Source organism: Papio anubis, chromosome 7, assembly GCF_008728515.1.
Source record: "Papio anubis isolate 15944 chromosome 7, Panubis1.0, whole genome shotgun sequence".
In the NCBI taxonomy this organism is placed as follows: domain Eukaryota; kingdom Metazoa; phylum Chordata; class Mammalia; order Primates; family Cercopithecidae; genus Papio; species Papio anubis.
Window position 1 is genome coordinate 145032158 of NC_044982.1, and position 22286 is coordinate 145054443.

The window sequence follows — 22286 nt, forward strand, 5'->3', positions numbered from 1 at the left end:
CGGCCCCAAACTACACATTTTTAAGAGCTCCACTTTCTCCCTTCCTATGCTCTGTCCCCTCTCCCCAGAAAACTTATTCTAATGAGGAAAAAAGAGGGAAGTCACTCAAGAAACTATATAGGCTTTAAAAGGGTAGAGAGCAGGGAAATAAGGCAAGAAAAGAAATAAAAGACTCCCAGACTTGAGAGAAAAAAGTAAAACTCTTTGCAGATGACATGATCTTCTGTGTAGAGAATCCTAAGAAACCACTTTAAAACTATTAGAACAATGGGGGAAACAATAGTTCAACAAATGGTGCTAGGACAACTGGATAGCCACATGCAAACGAAACAGAGAATGACCGTTAGTGGGCATGGGGTTTCTCTTTGATGTGATGAAAATGTTCGGAAATTGGATAATGATATTGGTTGCACAACTTTGTGAATATACTAAAAACCAGAGGGCACCTTGTAAACGAATAAATTTTCTGGCATGTGAATTATATCTCAATAAAAAACCAAAATAATTCAGTCTTTCAACACTCAGCATCCTATGATTTATTTAATTTTCATGATTCTGCAACTAGCACCAGCCAAGTCATTTCTGTACGTATGTGTAATAATTTAAAATAGAAATGGATGCCAGAAAGAAAACAAAGTAGAAATAAGCTAAAAGAACCCAAGGACAAAGGAACTAAAGAGTAAAGATGAGGGGCCAGGTGCGGTGGCTCACACCTGCAGTCCTAACACTTTAGGAGGCTGAGGCAGGTGGATTGCTTGAGCTCAGGAGTTCAAGACCACCCTAGGCAACATAGTGAGACCCCATCTCTACAAAAATAAAAAAAAAAAAAGGAGTAAAGATGAAGGAAAAGGGAGTGAAAGTAACCATCCCACAATCCCTATATGTTTCCACTAGTAATCTTGTCAGTGTATAAACATGTTCATTGTTCATAACACTCAAGTTGGTAAAATCAAAGTATGAAAAAAAAATTTAATAAAATGCTTGATACCATAATTGTGTTTAAAAACTTTAAATATTAACATTTAACTATAGTGTTAAATAGGGGAAAAAAGGGGCAGGGGTACACGTGCAAGGATGCAGACAAGGTTTATGGGTGTTATGAAGGATCAAGAAGCTGGAGTGGGCTGAGAGGGTAAAAATGCCTTGGACATTAAAAAGCCTTTTAAGGTATGATTAGAACAAGAACAAGAATCAGGAAGTGATCGGCCCACTGCTTGGGCTCTTGCTGCAATATTAACAGAAAGCAGAACTACTCAGCTTCCTCCTTGTCCTCAAAGAAAATGCCCCAGAGATGGCAGAAGGGAGCCCAGCTGTGTTCAAGAGGGGAATAAAACCAACAGACTGAGGAACTCTCCCAGGGCCTGCCACAGGCGAGGCTCAGGAAATCTCTGGCCGGACACATGGATGAAAGAACTTGCAGTTCTGCTCAAAGAACTGTATTTGGTGACTTTTAAGAAATTGTGAAGAATATGAAAAGTATTGGAAAACTGGAAGCAGGCAGATGTTCTCATTTTCAAAAAAGAGGGGAAATGGATTCTGAATAGAAACAAAGGCCTGCTTCATTCCCTTGATAAGTTTCCAGACTCAGTAATTAAGGAAAAGGGAAGTGAAGGCATTCACTAACAGGCAGCCTGGTTCGTCTGTTTTTTAAAACATAAACTCTCACACAGAAAAACTATGGTCCTATTTAGTGGTTCTCCCACTCATCCAGGTACTGGGGCTCCTGAAAATCAATCTTCTGTCCCAAATACTCTACCCTTTACAGATCTCTCTAAAATATTGAGATATTTTATTTTTATAGAAAATTAGACTGTATTTTCAATATACAATGTAAGATCACACCTACAAATGCTAGTGTTCATTTATTCAAATGATACTGATTTCAGGGTTGGGGCCAGCCATCACAGAAAAGAGTCAACAGGCCGCAGCTCTGAGTGACAAGGGCTGTGACACTAGAAACACAGGGTGGCTGGGGGCATAGGAGGGTCCCCTCATTCAGGCTTGCGGGTTGGAAAAGAAGGCCTTCCTGAGATTGCAGCCTGATAGCTGAGCCCTGAGGAATGAGCAGAGAATTAGCTGCCCAAAGAGGGCCAGGGAGTGAGGGTGGGGAGGTGTCAGCCATGAGGCCCCAGTTTCTGGGGTAACTGGGGAGTAGAGCCATTCACTGAGATGAAGATCCAAGAAGAGGAAGGATGGGGCCTAATGATAAGTTTAGATTTAGACCTGTCATGTTTGAGTGGACACCAAGGTGGCGATGTCCATGAGGGGTGAGACGTGGGTCTGGAGCTCGGGGGGATATCTGGGCTGGTCTGTTGACTTGGGAGTGTCAGCATTTAGTAGCCAACATCTGGGAAATAGAAGTCCTTGCACAGGACTCTAAGTGAGAGGAAGCAGAGCTTGTGGAGACCCTGGGGAGGAGGTACCAAAGTGGTGGGTAATTGCCTGGGAGGGTAGTGGCTCAGCGCTGTCTCAGAGCTCTTTAGGTTGCAAGTGACAGAAATCCAACCAAAGATAGCTTAGATAAAAAGATAAGAACGTTTTCATGAAACCCATCAGACCAGGATGTGCAAGCTTCAGGCTTGGCGCAGGACTGCAGGAGACACACCAGGACTCTGTCGGCTCTGCAGCCCTCCTCATGTTGGGTTCCTTCTCAGGGGCGGGCAGGTGGCCACCTCCATTTCCAGCCTCGAATTCTGCTGACTCAGCAGCCCCAGTAAAAGTCTCAGGCTTGAGTCTCATTGGTTTGACCCTGGCCATATGCCCATCCCTGAACCAATCCCTAGGGGCAGGGAAATGCGATGTGGGGAGTGGGGAGGTCAGCCCCAACCACGTGGCCTGAGAGCTGGGGAAGGCAGCTCCTGAGGATGCTGCTACCAAGGAAAAAGGGGATGCGATAATGACCCCCACAAAAGCCAGGGAGAGAGGTGGTGGTCAGTAGTGTCAGATGCTTCCAGGAAAAGGACTGAAGCAGAACCGGTGCATTAGCCTTCAGGAGCCAGGTGACCTTGCCAAGAGGTGTGCCTGTGAGTGGTGGTGAAGGAAGTCAGATGGCGCGGGTTGAGGAATGAGTGGGATGTGAGGCGTCAAATTCTCAGCAGCTGGGCCTGGGGGGAGGAGGCCTGGGCACAGGCATCACGGGGGTTTGGGTAAAGACGAGCACAACCTCAGCAGAATGAAAAGTGGATGGAAGGGAAGCCGTAGAGAGGAAGCAGCTGGCATCTCAGAAGACACAGAGGAGACAAGACTTGGAGCAAAGGTCCTGAAGAGCAGGGCAGGGAACTGCAGGGCAAGCGAGCGGGTGGGGGGTGAGGGTGGGTGGGGATGCACTGGCAGCTGCAGTCCAAGCAGGGAGGCACTGCAGGCCAGCAACTGGGCCAGTCGTCACATCATCCACCTGCCAAGCAGCAACGGAGTACTGGGAGGAAGATAGGAGGGGAAGGCTTTTTCCATCCTGACGTTATCTTCCCTAACTCACATTCAGAAGCTGTCTTATAAAAGGTGTTCAGTATACTTTTCAAAACCTCAAACCAGAAGGCCGTGGTTCTTTCTACACGTGGCGATGCATCAGAATCAGTTGGAGGCCTTTTGACACGGATTCCAGGGCCCCACCTCAGACCTCCTGAGTCGAAATCTCGGTGGGTCAGGCTCTAAAATCTGTTTTTGTTTTTCTAAACCATCTCTCACAGTAATTCTTATGCACCCTCCCCTAGGAAACATTCGGGAACCATTGTTAGATGAAGTTTCAGTTAACGGAGGAATGGAAGAGGGTTAGCCTCAACCCAGAAAAGGGAGGCTGACTTTGCTGAACCTTCCATCCGTTCCAAACTCCATCTATTAACATTTCTCTCAGTGACTTAGAAGAAGACATAGAAGTCGTGCTCACAAAACTGAGGATTATATAAATATAATTTTAAAAATGGGGTTCTTTTTTGCTTAATATGATATGATGAGCATTTTCTCATGTCATTATATAGTCTTCAGAAATAACTTCAATGACTGCATCATAATCTATGGTACAGGTTGGAACATTTAGCTTGTTTCTGTTTTTATGCTGTTACACGTGATGTTGCAATGAACTGAACATTTTTGGCCATAAATCTTTGTATTTCTAGTTTTTTTCTTAGAATAGCCTAAACATAAATTAGTGCCTCAAAAAATATAGATAATAGGCTGGGCGCAGCAGCTTACACCTGTAATCTCAGCACTTTGAGAGGCCAAGGTGGACAAATCACTTGACTCCAGGAGTTCGAGATCAGCCTGGGCAACATGGTGAATCCCATCTCTACAAAAAATACCAGACTTAGCTGGACGTGGTGGTACATGCCTGTAGTCCCAGTTACCTGGGAGGCTGAGGTGGGAGGATCACTTGAGCCCAGATGGTCCAGGCTGCAGTGAGCCGAGATTGCACCACTGAACTCCAGTCTGGGCAACGGAGTGAGGCCTTGTCTCAAAAAAATATATATGTATATATTTTTTTCAGATTTATATATATTCCTAAATCTATGTATCTATCCTTTTTTAGGAAAGTTATTCCAAATTAGACTCCCACCAGAAATATGAGGATCAGTAATTCACCAAACTGCCAGTAAAACTAATTACAATGAATCTGATAGGGAAAAAAAAATTTTTTTTAGATAGGATCTTGCTCTGTTGCCCAGGCTGGAGTGTAGTGATGCCATCATAGCTCACTGCAGCCTCAAACTCCTGGGCTCAAGCAATCCTTCCACCTCAACCTCTGGAGTAGCTGGGACTACAGGTACATTGCACCACCACACCCAGCCAGTTTTTTTATTTTTTGTAGAGATGGGATCTCACTGTACTGTCTAGGCTGGTCTCAAACTCCTGGGATCAAGCGATCCTCATGCCTCAGCCTCCCAAAGTCCAAAGGGCTGGGATTATACGTGTGAGCCATGGGGCACTCAGCCAGGACAGAATTGTTTTAATTGGCTTATTTCTTCCTAGTGATGTTGAACTTATAAAATATATAGTGGTCATCTGCATTACTTTGTGAATTGTCTGTGAACTTTGTCCAATTTTCATTTGAAGTATTGGTCTTGTTCTTATAAATAAATTTAAATGTTTTTTGCAATAACAGGTATCAGTCCTTTGTCACAACTGTAAAAGTGTTTTTCTAGTTTAAAATTTGCCTTGTAATTTTTGTAATAATTTTTCCATGCAGATATATTTAATATTTGTGATCAAATCTAACAATTTTTCCTCTTTTGTCATATCTTTTATTTTTTGGTTAGAAAATCCTTGTTTATCTTAAGACTCAGGAAATTTTCACTCATATTCTTTTTTTTTGAGACAGAGTTTCACTCTGTCACCCAGGCTGGAGTGCAGTAGCACGATCTCAGCTCACTGCAACCTCCACCTTCCAGTTCAAGTGATTCTCATGCCTCAGCCTCCCAAGTAGCTGAGATTATAGGCCTGAGCCACCATGCCCAGCTAATTTTTGTATTTTTTAGTAGAGATAGGGTTTTGCCTCATTAACCAGGCTGATCTCGAACTCCTGACCTCAAATGATCTGCCCACCTTGGCTTCCCAAAGGGCTGGGATTACAGGCGTGAGCCACTGTGCCCTGCCATTTTTAAAATAGGATTACTTTTTAAATATTTATCTTTTTAACCTACCTGGAAGTAAAATCTGTCTCATTTATATTTGTTGTGGGTTTTTTTTGTGTGTGTGTGTTTTGTCATTTTCTAACACTATTATTAAATAATTCTACCTTTTTCTGCTGTCACATGAGGCTTCCTCATATGCTAAGTTATTAAATACTATATTGAGTCTGTTAGGACCTTTATCTGTTGTTATTCTGTTTGTAAATTCTTATGCCAGCGCCATACCATCCTAAATATTGTCACTTTGAAATACTTTTTAATAGTTTTAGCTCAAGACCCTTCTGCGCTCATTACTCTTTATTTTCCAAATGCCATCAATTCTCATTTTCCGTCATTCTTTGAGAAGAACTTTCTTAGTTAGGTTCTTCAAAATAAACAAACAAAAAATTCCCACCAGGACCTATTTGTACTGGAACTGCATTCTGTCTCTAAGTTACAGTTTTGTATTTGCTCTTCCCAAGCGGCGCTCACCATTGCTTTAATGCAGACCTTCTTGGAAAAGTCATTGATTTACTCATGCAGGTCCTATGGAGCTCTTATTAATGTATTAGGTATTTTGTGCCCTGTTGCTCTTGTGAATGGGCTTTTTATTTCTCTTATTTTTTTGGCGGGATATTGCTGATATGTAAGGAAGCTACTAAGTTGTGCATTTTTGTTTTATATCTGGTCATTTGACTCAAGAAGTTATTCTGACAGCTTGTCAGTAGATTCTCAGGTTTTCTAGATCGATAACTGTGTCAGTTACCTTCATGATTACTTTGTCCCCCCTTCTGTTCCATATTTCATAATACCAGGAAGTAGGCATTCATATCAAGCTTCTAATCTTAATTGTATTGCCTTTGTTATTTCACCTTAAGAGATCATGTCAGCTGGTGGCTTCTTATCTATAAATTAATTGCATTAAGAAATTATCTATTACTAGTTTTGAAAGGATTTCATTTAAATGATTGTATTTGGAGAAAAAAATTAAATGGATATGGAGTTTGTTAGATGCCTTTTAGCCTTTTCCTTTAACCTATGTTCTGTGGAATGCAATTGTGGGAGATTATTCATAAGTGTTCAAAGAAAATAAAAGGGTTCCATAGTCAAGTAACTTTGGGATATGCTGTGTTCCATAACCTCCTCATGATAATTTACAGTGCTCCCAGATCAAAGAGTTTACAACCTAGTCTGTTGTCAGATTCCTAAATTACGAGTCACAACATCAAAAACACTCAACAAATATTCATTACATGAGTGAAAGACTGGAGGAACAAATAGGACTGTAAGAAACTGATTCAATTCCAGTAAACCTCCCTTCCCTTTCTTTCACCCTCCCCCCAAAACAGCATGGAAGGTGGAGTGGAGCAACTTACAGGTAATGGCAGTAGGTAGATAGCAGTGTGCTTTCAAGCACATCTCAGCCCTGAGGAGTACAAATCCCATCCATTGCTGGAAAAATCGCCTGAGATGCGAAAGGTTTTACCCAACAAATTCCAGTTTCTTGGTCCAATGACCTAATGTCCATTCCCTTAGTAGGCACAGCAGTTTCAAAGGTGACATCATCTGAACAAACAGTCCTGGTGATAATATGTCAATGATTTAACTAAAGGAAAAACGAAAATAAAACTTAGTTTCCACATTTAAAATGTAAGTGAGGCTGGCATGGTGGTTCACATCTGTAATCCCAGCACTTTGGAAGGCTGAAGCGGGCAGATCACCTGAGGTCAGGAGTTTGAGACCAGCCTGGACAACATGGTGAAACCCCATCTCTACTAAAAATACAAAAATTAGCCCAGTATGACACCTGTAATCCCAGCTACTCGGGAGGCTGAGACAGGAGAATCGCTTGAACACAGGAGGCAGAGGTTGCAGTGAGCCGAGATCATGCCACTGCACTCCAGCCTGGGTCACAGAGCAAGACTCCGTCTCAAAAAAAAAAAAAAAAAAAAAAAGTAAGTGAAGATCAGCCTAACTTAATTTTTCAGTAATTCAAAGGAGACTTTTTTAAGTAGATGAGATGTTTGTCCAGGGATGTTTATCTCAGCATTATTTATAACAACAAAAAATGGGAAGCTATTTAAATGCCTAACAGTTAGAAAATGACAAAATAAATTGATACATATTCAACTTAGAATAGGATGCAGCCATTAAAAATCATGTCTTCAAAGAATTTTTAATGGTATGAGGAAAAACTAATGGTGAAAAATCAAGATGCAAAATTGTTTAATCTTTTATAAAGGAAAATTACATTTACTGAAAAATGACAGTATGGAAATACATCCAAATGTTAAAAGTAGTCATTACCCTGTATAATTGTGGTCCCCTGTAAGCTACTTAACTTGCCATAAGCAGTTTTCTCCTCTATAAACTAGGGATAAAAATACCTGCTCCCATGGAAGTAAGGATGAAATAAGCTGAATGTGTGAAATGCATTATAAACTGTACAGTACCGTTTCAGAGTAACCTGTCATTTGTTAGTATCTAGAAGCAGTGGTAGTGCAGGTTGTACTGTTTTGCTAGGAAATATTTATATTTCTTGGCCTATCTTATAAGACTTTGGAAGTAATAAATTCTTGATTCTTCCACTTCTTTTCCTGGTGTGAAACACGAGGATAGACTGAACAATGGAAACTGCTCTTTTTTCTTTTTTCTTTTTTTTAAGATGGAGTCTCACTTTGTCACCCAGTCTGGAATGCAGTAGTGCGATTTTGGCTCACTGCAACCTCCGCCTCCCAGGTTCAAGTGATTCTCCTGCCTCATCCTCCCAAGTAGCTAGGATTACAGGCACACACCACCATGCCCGGCTAATTTTTGTGTTTTTAGTAGAGATGGGGTTTCACCATGTTGGCCAGGGTGGCTTCGAACTCCTGACCTCAGGTGATCCGCCTGCCTCGGCCTCTCAAAGTGCTGGGATTACAAGTGTGAGCCACCGCGCCCGGCCAGAAACTGCTCTTAAAACATCTTTCCAGGCTCAAATCAAATCAGAGTAGAAGGACCAACCCTTCCTTTTCATCCCCCCCCTGGTGAAATAGTGGATCGAGTAAGTATTATCAAGAAAAATACATTACATGAAACTTTCCAACACTTATTTTAAAAATGTTTCAGGCAATAGCAATGAATTGAACCCCCAAACTCCATGCACAGATGCCAAGGTATGCACAAACATTTTAAGATCCCGTTTATCATCACACAAACCATTTTCTTTTCTTTTTTTTTTTTTTTTTTTTTTTGAGACGGAGTCTTGCTCTGTCGCCCAGGCTGGAGTGCAGTGGCATGATCTCGGCTCACTGCAAGCTCTGCCTCCCGGGTTCACACCATTCTCCTGCCTCAGCGTCTCAAGTAGCTGGGACTACAGGCGCCTGCCACCACGCCCGGCTAATTTTATTTTTGTATTTTTAGTGGAGACGGGGTTTCACCTTGTTAACCAGGATGGTCTCGATCTCCTGACATTGTGATCTGCCAGCCTCAGCCTCCCAAAGTGCTGGGATAACAGGTATGATCCACGGTACCCAGCCCACACAAACCATTTCTTTAGATTTGGCTTGAGAATTTAAAAATAATGCTCATACAACACTCAAAATATATGTGCCGTATTATTTTTAAAATCTTACATTTGTGTATTTGTTATGATTCACAGGACACATTCCTGTAAACATTCCCAGTGGAACCCGTTGGCCTCTCAGGCTCTGATTTAGGGTGGGTGGTGTCCTCATAGGACTAGTAAGAAATCCTTCCTCTTAATAAACCACTTAACCCATTTGAGCCTTAGTTTCCTCATCTATAAAATAGGGATAGAAATAGTACCTGCCCATAAGGTAGTTAGGATGAAATGAGACTATTCACCTAAAGACTTTAGCACATAACGAGTCGTCAAACATTAAGTATATTTCTTTAAAGTGTAGTGTTTGCCCACTACTCCAGGCACCAGTGCAACAGTCAAAATCCAGATAATGCAGGATGAATATCCAGGGGAATCAAAGTTTGGATATTGTGCCACTTAGATTTGTTTGGTTTTTATTCATTCTTAAGCACATCGTTGAGAAGATGGTGCTTGGACATGTTGAGAGTATCTCTGTTTTCAATATCTTGAGAGTTTTTTTCTTCCCCTTGTCATAAATGACATTCACTTCTATGAAGTTAAAAAAAAAAAAAATCTAGCCTAAGCAATGAAAAAAAAGAAGACACCATCCGTATATACTCTTGCATCAAAGTAGCTCTGTGAGCTTAGGCTGAGTGCTGCCAGCCAGGGTGCCCCAGAGCCACTTGGATGAGTCTGAACTGGGGACCTCATCGGACCAAGATAAGGGGATGTCAGGTCTCCCATCCACCCCATCATCCCTTCCGCCCAGCTGCTTGGAATCCAAATGTCTGCACCTTTTTATGTGGATGGCTTGGCTCGAGAACCTTGGAGCAATCACTGCTGGAATTGGCAGGCCTCTCCGAGAACACAGGAAAGGGGGAGCAAAGTGGAGCCAAGGACAAAAATCAAGTTCCAAAGCACAGGATGCCTGTGGAGGGGCTAATCAGCTCTGAATCACAGTGGTCTTCCTGTGTCCTCTTGTTCCTTTGAATTGTTGTTATTGCAGATAACACTGCAGTCTCTGAAACTCGTAGCTTTGAGAAAGCCTCTGAGGCACTCCCGCCGTGAGAAATGTCTAACACAGTTGATCAGGCTGTCCCGTGTGGCTGTGTGATTGACCCATTTATGCGCATCACACCTCAGCATCAGCTCAGACTGTTCCCTTCCAGCTTGCTGTGTGTGGATCCATCACTTCATTCTCCCTTTCTCCATGTCAGATACTTGGTGTTCCAAGTTCCCTCCCTGCACTGACACGTACCTGCCTAGCCAGTAGTGTGACATAAATGAATCTGAGTTTCTGCAGTCCCCCAGTGAAAAATATTCTTCAGGGCAATCAGCTTAGAGTGTCATATGTCAACTCAGGGATCTGCCAGGTCCTGCTTAGAACACCAGGGAGCTGGGGACAGTGTGGGACCCCAGGGTGATGGTGCTGTGCCTGATGTAAGAGCAGAAGCCTGGGGCCAGGAGAAAGGGACTGCAGGTTCTGGGTCCTGTGTGGCCACCCTGTGAGTTTGACCAGCAACAAGCCATGTTCCTGCGCTAACCCTCAGTCTTGTCGCTTGTAGAGATAAGAACCTGAATCAAATCATTCCTACCAGACTCTAGGTTTCCAAAGTACTGAGTATATAGACCATGCCCTGCGGGAAATGACAGCCCAAGAGAGGGGAGGGAACAAGCCCTCAAATAACACCAGCACGAGCTGTTAGAGGTGAACTCCGCAAGACCCCCATTTGAGTTTAGTTTTTACTTATTTATTTAGAGACAGGGTTTCACTCTGTCACCTAGGCTGGAGTACAGTGATATGATCACAGCTCACTGCAGCTTCGACCTCCCTGGGCTCAAACGATTCTCCCACCCCAGCCTATTAAGTAGCTGGGACTGTAGGTACACGCCACCACACCTGGCTAATTTTTGTATGTTTTGTAGAGATGGGGTTTCTCCATGTTGCCCAGGCTAGTGTCGAACTCCTATGCCAAGTGATCCTGGTACTGCAGCCTCCCAAAATGCTGGGATTACAGGCACGAGCCACCGCTCTCAGCAAGACCCCTATTTTAAAGGCTTCTAACATACAGTGTCAAACTGCATTTTAGTGAAGTTAGACCAACTTATTCCCCCACCAACATATATAAGGGTGTTTATCTCACAGGATCCTTGCCAGCATTGATGATTCTGAGTTTTAAAAAATGTGTTAATATGCTGTGTCTTTACTGGTATTTCTTTGATAGTGAAATTGAACGTTGAATGTTAACTTTGTATTACCTGTGGGAGAAAGTATCACCAAACAAGTTGATAATGCATGCAAGCTTTGTAACAGTAATTCTTCCTAATTCTAGTTCTTCCTCTGTGTCTGAGATCCAGAGATTGATTTACCAAGGTCACAGTCAAAGGGGGACACCTTCAACTTCAAATTATTTCACATTTGAAGCACAGTTTAGAAATAATTTGTTGTTAAAGTTCTGTCCGATAGGGTCGCTACTTAGGAAACTCTGGTTTAGGAGTTTCTTACTTAGGAAACATCTGCTCTTCTTTAAACAATTTTTTTCATTTATATTTTTCCTTGAAACTCCTGTTATTTCAAAAGTAGTGGGATTTGCTGTACTAGTATGGAAATGAAACATCAGAAAATAATTCAGGCACTCCTCGACAGTGATGTCTGACTTCAACACCTGTGCTGTGTGAGTGATTGTCTAGCTGGGGACTCACTGCTTAAATACGGTATCCGTATGCTCACCTCCCTGGCCTGGAATCTGGAGGGCCTCCTCCTGGCCGGGCTTGGTGAAGGTGCCGAGAAGGGCCCGTGTTGCCACGAGCCACCCAAGGTGGAGCTCCACACCGAGCTCTTCCCTGAAAAGCACATGCTACAGTTCCCATCTGGTTCATCCCTTTAATCAGTGTGCATGACCTTTTGTGGGCCGTCTTGGCCAGCCCACTGTTGCTGTTAGCACTGATTCTGGAGCAAAGTGCCTGTCAAGCTTCAAACCCACTCCCGCACCTCACATTTTCGTGAATTGCGAACTGTGCGTGCTGCGGGGAGCCGGGCGACACTGGCTGCTGTTCTCCCAAGCCCCTCCCTCCCTAGCAGTCTCCCCTCCCTCGGTCCCTCTTACCAGCCTCCAGACATGGCCTCATCCAGGCCACAGGGCATAAAAATCCAACTGGACATGAGGGGAGGCAAGAGTGTGATCTGGCTTTGAATTCCAGCCTCGCTGCTGAATGACTTCACACTTGAGATCCCAGAGGGGCTGTAAAACCTAAATTCCACATTCACGTGGGATATGGAGTCCACGCGCTCTGGATACGCTCCACAGAGGCTGGAGTTTCACAGAGTGGGCCATCCCTCTCAGTAACTTTTACCAGTATTGCTCAGATTTGTGTGGAATGTGTACGAACTGATCGACATGAATATTTCTAGGCTATTAGGGACACAAAGGTTTTGATTGAGAAACTTTTGAAGATATTTGAAAAATTAAATCTGAACACATTTTGAAACGGTAGCACCTCCTGAGGCCAGCTGTCCTCCAGGGCGAGTAGGGAGAGCTGGCCCTTGTTGTCAGGGTGGCTGGAGGACCGTGCAGGGGGACTGTGTGCAGAGCTCTTACCCTCACCTGAGAGGAAATGGGTATCCTCATGCCTCATGCCCAGTGCTACACCCTGGGATGAGGCCCTGAACTTTGCTTTGCTTTTCACCCCTGAGCAAACCAGTAACTCAAGGCCATTTCTGAATACAGTGCAAGCTCTGGAGTCCGACTGCTTGCATTCCATTTCCACTCGAACATCCACTGTGTGACCTTGGGCAAGCCGCTTGGCCTCTCTGATACCCCATTTTCCCACCTGTAAATAAATGCGGATAATGTCATCATCCACCTCACAGCGTGAAGTGAAACGATATAGAAGGCTCGGTGCTGCACCAGGATTATAGCGAGCACCAGTAAATGCCGCGTGCTATTAGCAGATTCTTTCTCTAAATTTAGAGATAAAATATATCATCAGATAGATTTACTCTAAATTTAGGAGACATATTTTAATGGTGTATCTATTCTGGGGTGCCACAACTTCACAGGAACAAAGAAACTTTGAAGGTAAAACTAGCAGTGACATCAATTAAAGGTGTAGAATATAGCCCGTTAAGGTTGCTAAACAATTTCAGTTTTAGGCCAGGCGTGGTGGCTCATGCCTGTAATCCCACCACTTTGGGAGGCCGAGGTGAGTGGATGGCTTGAGCCTAGGCGTTCAAGACCAGCCTGGGCAACATGGTGAAACCCTATTTCTACAAAAAGTTAGCTAGGCATGGTGGTGTGTGTCTGTAGTCCCCGGTACTTGGGAGGCTGAGGTAGGAGGATTGTTGGAGCCCAGGAGGTTAAGGCAGCAGTGAGCTGAGATTGCAGCACTGCACTCCAGCCAGCCTGGGCAACAGAGCAAGACCCTGTCTCAAAAAAAAAAAAATCAGTTTTATTTCCATAGAAAACGTAGTTCTAAACGGTGGCTTAATTTCTCATTCTTTTAAAGGTGGGAAAATTGTGTTTGGCATTTGATAGAATTCAGCACTTTCTCTCCCTGGAAATAGTCACAGATTGTGGACTTACATTGGAATCAGTCAGAACTTTTTAGAAACAAGAAATAGTTTAGGACCAAATAGATTGTTAGTTGCAGGAATGGGGAGCTGCAGAAGGCCATGCAGGTTTTTTCCCTTGAGCCCCTTCAAGGCTTATAAGGCGAAGATCACCCTCCTGGCATGGTTGGGACATGGGTCTGCCCTCATCACCTCAGACACCTTGCAGGGCCCATAAACAAGTCATTGTAGTACACATGCTGAGCACCACACTGGCAGCAGGCACAGGGCACCCAGGGACCACAGAAGAGGTGTCCCCACATGCAGATCAGGGAGGCTCCCCTAAGGGATGTGAGCCTGAACAGAGCTTCCAGGAATCCACCCAGGAGCCAGCGTGGTACACTTCTCTTGGGGTAGCGTCTGTTGCATCAACAGAAATGCAAATGAGGATCACTGTGCTTTTCTTGGGGGTTATGTTTCTACATTTTTAAATGATTATGTAAAAAAAATGGTAATCACAGGCAGCTTTCTGGCCTCTTACTTTGTGACAAGATGCTAAGCTTTCTCTTCTTCTTCCCTCTCCCAGATACCTACTGGAGCAGGATTTCCCAGGCATGAGGATTGGTCCGGAGCCCACCACTGACTCCTTCATTGCTGTGATGTATGGAGAGACTGAGGGCAGCACCCCAGGGAATGCTTTAGTCGTGGACCCCAAAAAGCCGTTTAGAAAGCTCAGTCGCTTTGGAAACGCTTTCCTGAATCGGTAAGGACCAGCAAGCTGCCATCTTCGGTCAGGCTGTTTAAACCTGTTCTTTGAATTATTGCCAGTTACATATAAAGGTTCAAAAACAGAAGAACAGAGACTGTCTACTCTAGAAGTCATAGAAAATATGTTTATCATATTAAGATATTTGAAAGACTATCATAGGAAATGATCATTTATGCCTATTCTGGGTAACTTGAGAGGGTAGAGCTAATGCCCAGGATTGGATATTGTAAGGCTACACAGGGCCAGGTGCATGGCTCATGCCTGCAATCCAGCACTTTGGGAGGCCGAGGTGAAAGGATTGTTCGAAGCCAGGAGTTTGAGACCAGCTTGGACAACAAAGTGGTGTGACCCTGTCTCTGCAAAAATTTTAAAAAGTTAAAAAATAAAAAGGCTATACAGTATAAGGAAAAAATTTCTAAGGATTTGAGCTGCACAGAAATGGATTAGGCTGCCTCGTGAGGCAGTGAGCTCCCTGTCACCAGCAATGTTAAGTGCTGGCGAGACGGACACCTCTCAGGCATGGTGCGCTGGGCTTCTGCAGTCAGAGAGCTTAGCCCAGAGGACCCCTAAGCTTCACCTGACACTTGGGTTTTATCTGCTGACTCCAGGACAGGTCCCCCCACCTCCCTGGCTAACCCTTTTGCTTCTCACTCCCAGCTGTGAGCTGTTCCCTTATTTATCAGAGCAGGGCCAGGGAAACAGAGTGAAAACATGAAAAGCTGATTTTCTTACGTGGTCTTTTTTTTTTTTTTTTTTTTGGAGATAGAGTCTCACTCTGTCTCCCAGGCTGGAGTGCAGTGGCACGATCTCGGCTCACTGCAACCTCCGCCTCCTGGATTCAAGCAATTCTCCTGCCTCAGCCTCCTGAGTAGCTGGGATTACAGGCATGCACCACCACACCCAGCTAATTTTCATATTTTTAGTAGAGACAGGGTTTCACCATGTTGGCCAGGCTGGTCTCAAATTCCTGACCTCAGGTGATCCACCCACCTTGGCTTCCCAAAGTGCTGGGATTACAGGTGTGAGCTACCGCACCCAGCCTACGTGGTCATTATTTTACAGATGTAAAGTTGTGGGATCACTGAGGTTCTGCCTTACTTGGAGATGTGTTTTATTTGTACTCCTCCCATAACCTTTCATTAGCGTTCCCAGTGGAACTGAGGGCTGCTGGGGGTGGGGAGGACAGGCCGACTGGTGCCCCTGGCTGCAGCTCTGCCCTTTCCCACTGGATCTGCCTTCCTTCCTCCCTCCTGCACCTCCTATTTGCTATCCCTAGCCTTTGTGTAATGCTTTTCTCTTTTTTCCTATCATCCCCCTCCCACACCTCTATTTCCCTCTTTCCTGGGTCTAGCTTTCGTGTGACTGATTTGGGGGAGTGGGTTGTAGGAGGCACAGAGCTAGGGAGGGTCATCCAAGCCTCTTTAGGGAGAGGAAGTAGGATTAGAGCTGACAGACCACATCTCCTTTCTAGAAGTTTTTAAAAATAGGAACGGATCCTCCCAGCTGGCTGCTGTCCTCCCAAAGGCTGAAGCACCTCATCTCGCAGCTCCAGGGGCACCATTCATGTGGCCTGAGGAATGAATGATGTGCTGGATGCTGTGCACTGGCTCGGCCGAGGGCCCCCCAGGCCCCTCCGCAGGTGCCTTCTGTGGTAGTTGGAACTCTCCGGGGAGCTGAACTCTCCTTTAGGGGCTTTTTGATGCTCCTATTGCAAATCAAAGAAAGTATCCAGGAAACCTGGCAATGGGATGAACAGAAATGTGCAGGTGATGTGGAAGGAGTCCCAGAGAAGTTCCGTCTTATTACTGATGGTGATAGGAACACTGTCCAGGTGATTTTTTCCAACCTGCAGGGCTGACTTTTCTAGGAGGAGTTTACTCTTCGACTCCAGAGCTGCCTTGGGTGGCACCAGAGTGTCTCACTGTGGGACAGGAGGTTGAGCCCTGGGCGGGAGAACCCCAGAGGGTCAACTCTCCAGATCTCTCAGGACAGAGTGGCCCAGGGTGGAGGGGAAGTAGACCAGAAGGGGAGGCCCCAGAAAGTTCAAGGCACAGGGTCTATCTCTGTGGAAGGCTTCCCTGGGGTCCTCTGGTTTCACTGCCACTGCCCTTTGTCTGAGGCTCTTTTTGCCCAACAAAGGCTTAATGAAATAAGCTGCCACTTTTTTCAGATTCCCACTTTGTGACGTCTGTATTCACAAGGGAGAAACCAGGAAGAGTGGTTATTGGCTTGTTTTATTTTGGCAAATGATTTACTTTCCTAACAAAAAAAAAAATTTTGAGTACAGAAAAGAAGTGTTCAGGAATGATTTTGAATGGCAAAGGTCATGTCTCAGAATTTAAAACTTGCTGAAAATAATTCATGTCTTATAATAAAAGCAAGTGTCAATTGAATTCAGAATAACATATAGAAAAATAATAGCAAATAATTATATGGCATTTATGTGTCAGGTTCTGTTGTAGACTTGTATATTAGCTTTAAATCCTCACAGAACCCCTGTGACATGGTGCTACTGTTATCCTCAATGGAGGGGGAGGAATCAAGGCATAAAGAGGTTACTTTAATTTCCAGGGGGTCACTTCACCAGTAAGATCAGTGCTGGGATTGAAACCCAGGCTGGCCGATGAACAGTACGATGTTTGGACTGGGAATCACTGCCCAGTGCCCGCTATTTAACTCGTAAGGCTGTCCCTAATATAGCCCTCCGGTAATGATGATGAAGATGGCAGTGATTATATCCCCAGTCATCACTTACATCATTTCATGTACATTATTCTTTTGAGGTTGATAACAGACAATACTGTGGCCAGTCTACAAATGAGAAAGCAGAAAGCAAAGACATGACTTGCTCAGGGAGAGGCCATCAGGGAGAGACAGAGAGGGGATCTGAATCCAGGTTCCCCTTCTCCCCTGTCCTCCACCCCACACCTCTGCTCAGCACCAGCCAAGAGGAGTTTCTGTCCTTCTACCAAGTGTGTGTCAGGCTCACATGTAAGGGACATGCCTCATGTGAACTCAGCTACCTGAGAGTAAACAGCCTGATTAAGTAGTATCCACAGGACAGCGCCACACAGCAGTTATTCAAGAAAGAGTCAATTAGTTAGGGCGTTCAAATGTGTGTACATAATTATAGCTTCCCTCTGGGAACAGCACAGGGTTAGCACTAGAGGCAAACCTCTTTTCACATAGCATACTTCCCTGGGAACTAGGTCAAAATGTAACACCAAGTAAAGAAAATTGCTTGTTTTCTGTGGAGAACTTTCTCCCCCAGGCAGCCACACCAGAATCTCCCTGCGACAGGTGACAGGTGACAGGTTGTCATTACCTGGCCTTCTCCTTAAGGAGTGCTGGCTTGGGCATCTGCCCCCAGGGGCGTCTTTAAAAGAGTTAAATACCAGGTGATACCGGGAGGGGGACAACACCCTCCACCATTAAGCAAAGCAGCAGAGCCTGAGTCTCAGCCTCCCAGGCTGGCGTCTAAGGAGTGACAAGGGGGTCTATGGTGCATTTCTGAGAAATGAATATAAATTCCTAAAAAGGTGTGTATTAGAGAAATTCCATACTTGAACAATAAAAGGAGTTTAGTGTAGAACACAAAGAGTTCTATGGAAATGGCTGTAGTGGGACATTCTGAAACTCTAACAGACTGCTGCGCTCAGGACGAATTCCTCAGCGGCCGTCTGGGAGCTGCTCTGGGGCGGTGCTTGTTGACGTTCCAGAGGTTGCTATCAGGAGGCAGTTGCCCCCCACAGAGGAGGAGACAGCCAAGGGCACCCAGAGCGCTGGATCCTCCGAGATGCCAGGGTACTCGGGTCAGTCCAGGAAGTGCCAGGCATTCACTGGGGTCTGACATTTCCCCCTGCAGTCTGCTTTTGAATAAGATGTTATGTTATTTCTCAGTCTCCTTTTCTAAAAAATGGTAATGTATGTATTTTCAAATTCAGCTAGCTACAGACATTTTTAGTCTGGGGTCTAGTATTATTTTAAATTGTTGTCTTCCACAGAAGAAATTCTTAATCTCATGTACTTCGTCATTGCCTCTGTTTCTTTCTGTGAAAAAAGTTATTTTTCTGTGAAAAAGTCACGTTTTCTGTGAAAAATAACTTGAAACTTCCTTTTGAGCTGAAGGAGTGTGAACAGCCCTTCCAGGTCTCAGTCGTTTTATCTGGGCCTGGTGATGGTGATGATAACCACTGTCTGGCGTTTGAACGGTGATTCCCCCATCATAAAACACACAGGTGTCTTACTGGGCTTGTACTCCATTTGTTACTTCTGTGTTTGTAATTAAGTGAGGCTTACTCAGTTTAGCTTTTGAGTTTTGATTTTTTTTTTTTTTTTGAGATGGAATTTCACTCTTGTCGCCCAGACTGGAGTGCAGTGGCGCAATCTTGGCTCACTGCAACCTCCGCCTCCCGGGTTGAAGTGATTCTCCTGCCTCAGCCTCCCGAGTAGCTGGGATTACAGGTGTCCACCACCACGACTGGCTACTTTTTGTATTTTTGTAGAGATGGGGTTTCACCATGTTGGCAAGGCTGGTCTTGAATTCCTGACCTCAGGTGATCCACCTGCCTCGGCCTCCGAAAGTGCTGGGATTACAGGTATCAGCCACCGTGCCTGGCCGAATTTATACATACACACACACACACACACACACACACACACACACACACACAGGGTCTCACTCTGTTGCCCAGGCTGGAGTGCAGAGGCACGATCACAGCTCACTGCAGTCCCAACTTCTGCTCCAGCGATCCTCCCACCTCAGCCTCCCGATTGCTGGGACTACAGGCGTGTGCCACCATGCCCAGCTAATTTTTGTATTTTTTGTAGAGACAAGGTTTTGCCATATTGGTCAGGCTGGTCTTGAATCCTGAGCCCAAGCAATCTACCCACCTTGGCCTCCCAGAGTGCTAGGATTACGGGCATGAGACACTGCACCCAGCCAAGTTTTGAATATATCATAGTCACTATGTACCACTGGGAATTTTTAAAAACTGACTGACTAAAGTTCACAGCATCAGTCCAAGCACGTGCTGCTTCCCCCAGCCAATTTAGCTGCAGAAATTAAGGATAACAGGCTCTTGCCAAGAATCACTCTTGATTCACCAGCAAAATAGTTTTTTTTTTTAATCTGAGGGAATAACTGGGTTGTCTTGTGTATGTGTGTTGTGGTTCATTTATCCATAATAAACTTGCTGAAGCTTTCCCCATTCTTCTTTAACCTCAAGATTTGTTGGCCAGCCACGGTGGCTCATGCCATAATCCCAGCACTTTGGGAGGCCGAGGCAGGCCGATCGCTTGAGCCCAGGAGTTTGAGACCCACCTGGGCAACGTAGCGAGAGACCTTGTCTCTGAAAAAAAATTAAAAAAATAAAAAGATTGTGGTAGTTCCCTGGGTGGTGGTTCCCTGGTCACTAAACCATTGTTCTTTTTTTTTGAGACAGAGTCTTGCTCTGTCACCTATGCTGGAGTGCAGTGTCATGATCTTGGCTCACTGCAACCTCTGCCTCCCAGGTTCAAGCAGTTCTCTGCCTCATTCTCCCGAGTAGCTATGATTACAGATACCCACCACCACACCCAGCTAATTTTTGTATTTTTAACAGAGACAGGGTTTCACCGTGTTGGCCAGGCTGATTTGAACTGCTGACCTCATGATCCACCTGCCTTGGCCTCCCAAAGTGCTGGGATTACAGCGTGAGCTGCTGCACCTAGCCTAAACCATTGTTCTTGACTGGCAACTGCCTGTACATTTCTGGTCCTGACATTCCAGAAATGCCTTTCTCCCTGGGCTCAGGCAGACCTTCCTGGCTGGGCCATTGCACTGGGCTTTCCCCTGTGGCAGTCAGGAGGGGATTTATAAAAGTACATATTTAGATTGAACCATATGAAATTGGCAGTCTTAAACCATCTTTAACCTTTAAAAATGGTAATTAGTTTCAATCTAATAGGGCAGCCAGGGGCTTTGCTGTGATCTGGATGTGAAATTCAGTTCCTGATTCCTCCTAGGCCCTGGAAGATAAGATCAGCCATTTGTGGTAGGACCATATAATAAGAATTATTACAGTTCAGTTGTCAAAGTCTTTTTGTGGGTTGTGTCCTATTTACCGTGCAAATTTAGGAAGTTATATTACCTCTCTGGTTTTACCTTCATCAATAAAGTGGGCTGGGGTGAAAGGAAGTACTTTGAAACAATTCTGTACTCTCTCTGTTGTAAGCTTAGGTTCATTTGAACCTAATGGCAAACCTGGAAGTCCACAGGACTGGTAGAGTTGCTCAGAGAGGTTTAGAGACCCGTGCAAGGTCAAGGTCTCAGAATGAGTGAGTAAGGGAGACATCTAGAGCCCAAATCTCCTACCTTCTGCTCCCCACCCTGACACTCCACACCACTAGGTAGAGAGCAAGCCACACAAGGAAGCCCCTTTGGGGACGAGTTCCAGGGCTGTGGCACGTCACCCCTTTGTTTTAGGATGTTGCCCTGTGCGTGATACGCCACACGGCAGTGGTTCCAGTGTGTGCTGTGGTAATAGTAATAGCAGCCGTGGTAATAGTAGCCCAGGAGTGAAGAACCTGGGCTCTGCAGTCAGCACTGCCAAGTTCTTGTCCCGGCTCCATCACTTCTCAGCAAGTTATGGCGTGTGTCTTCTCTGTGCCCAGTCTCCTCCTCTAAATGCAGAGGCTCACAGCCCTACCTATAAGGCTGCAGTAAGGCTGGAGTTCATGTGCATGGAAAGTACTTCAAACTGTGCCTGACACCCAGTAAGAGGTCAGGAAATGTTTGTGCTATTTTATTATTATAATGACTACAGATATTACTGTTTTGTTGAGGAAGCAAAATCAGTATTAAGGTACTGCCTAGTTCTTCTAAAAGTCTAGTTTTTAAAATGCTAATCATTTAATTGGAATGTTAGTGTGGGGGAAATTTAAAGTCATCTCCTTGCCCCCCCCTTCTGTAGATACGTATGTATGTATGTATTTAACTGAGATAGGGTCTCGCTCTGTTGCACAGGCTGGAGTGCACTGGCACCATCAAAGCTCACTGCAGCTCCAACCTCCTGGGCTCAAGCCGGACTCCCACCTCAGCCTCCTGAGTATCTGGGACTACAGGCGCATGCCACCATGCCTGGCTAATTTTATTTTTTGTAGAGACAAAGTCTCATTATGTTGCCCAGGCTGTTCTTGGACTCCTGTGTTCAAAAGATCCTCCCCGCTCAGCCTCCCAAAGTGCTGGGATTACAGGTGAGAGTCACCATGCCTGGCTTTACTCTCTCCTTTTACTGTGTGACAGGACTCCTAGCAGCTTGCCTGAGACCTCATAGCCCGGACCATTACTTTATTCCGCCTCTCTGCTACCCCTGGCCCTTCCTTAGATGTGGAGAGGATGTGGAGTTGGGAGTGCCAGCCTAGGATCTTCGGTTGCTCCCTCTTCTTCTCTTACTTCAGAAGACAACATTTATCAGGTCATCCTTGGGTGAAGGCCACTCACAAAAGCCGTGTGAGGCTCCTGGATTGAACCAGCACATGTCTGCATATTTTACATGAAATGTAGAAGGCAAGGCACAGATCCTCCTTGTGTTAATCTCCCCAGGAAGGAGTAGGAAATCCATCTTGGGACAGCGAGTCTGTGCTTGGAAACATTTCAATAAGCCAGGCCGGCCAGGGCCGTCTTACTGGGTGTCAGGCACTGTTTGAAGCACTTTCCGTGCACACTAACTCCAGGCTCACTGCAACCGTGAGCCTCTGCTTATAAAGGAGGAGACTGGGCGCAGAGGAGTCACATGACATACG

The 22286-nt window shown here is 45.0% G+C and overlaps 1 protein-coding gene across 1 annotated transcript in view; it reads left to right on the forward strand.

The window, feature by feature from the left end:
- EHD4 (EH domain containing 4) overlaps nt 1–22286 on the forward strand; it is a 74229-nt gene that overhangs the window by 3384 nt on the left and 48559 nt on the right. Inside the window, exon 2 of the mRNA XM_003900818.5 lies at nt 14319–14495. Coding sequence (XP_003900867.1) covers nt 14319–14495 — 177 coding nt within the window. The remainder of the gene's footprint in view (nt 1–14318; nt 14496–22286) is intronic.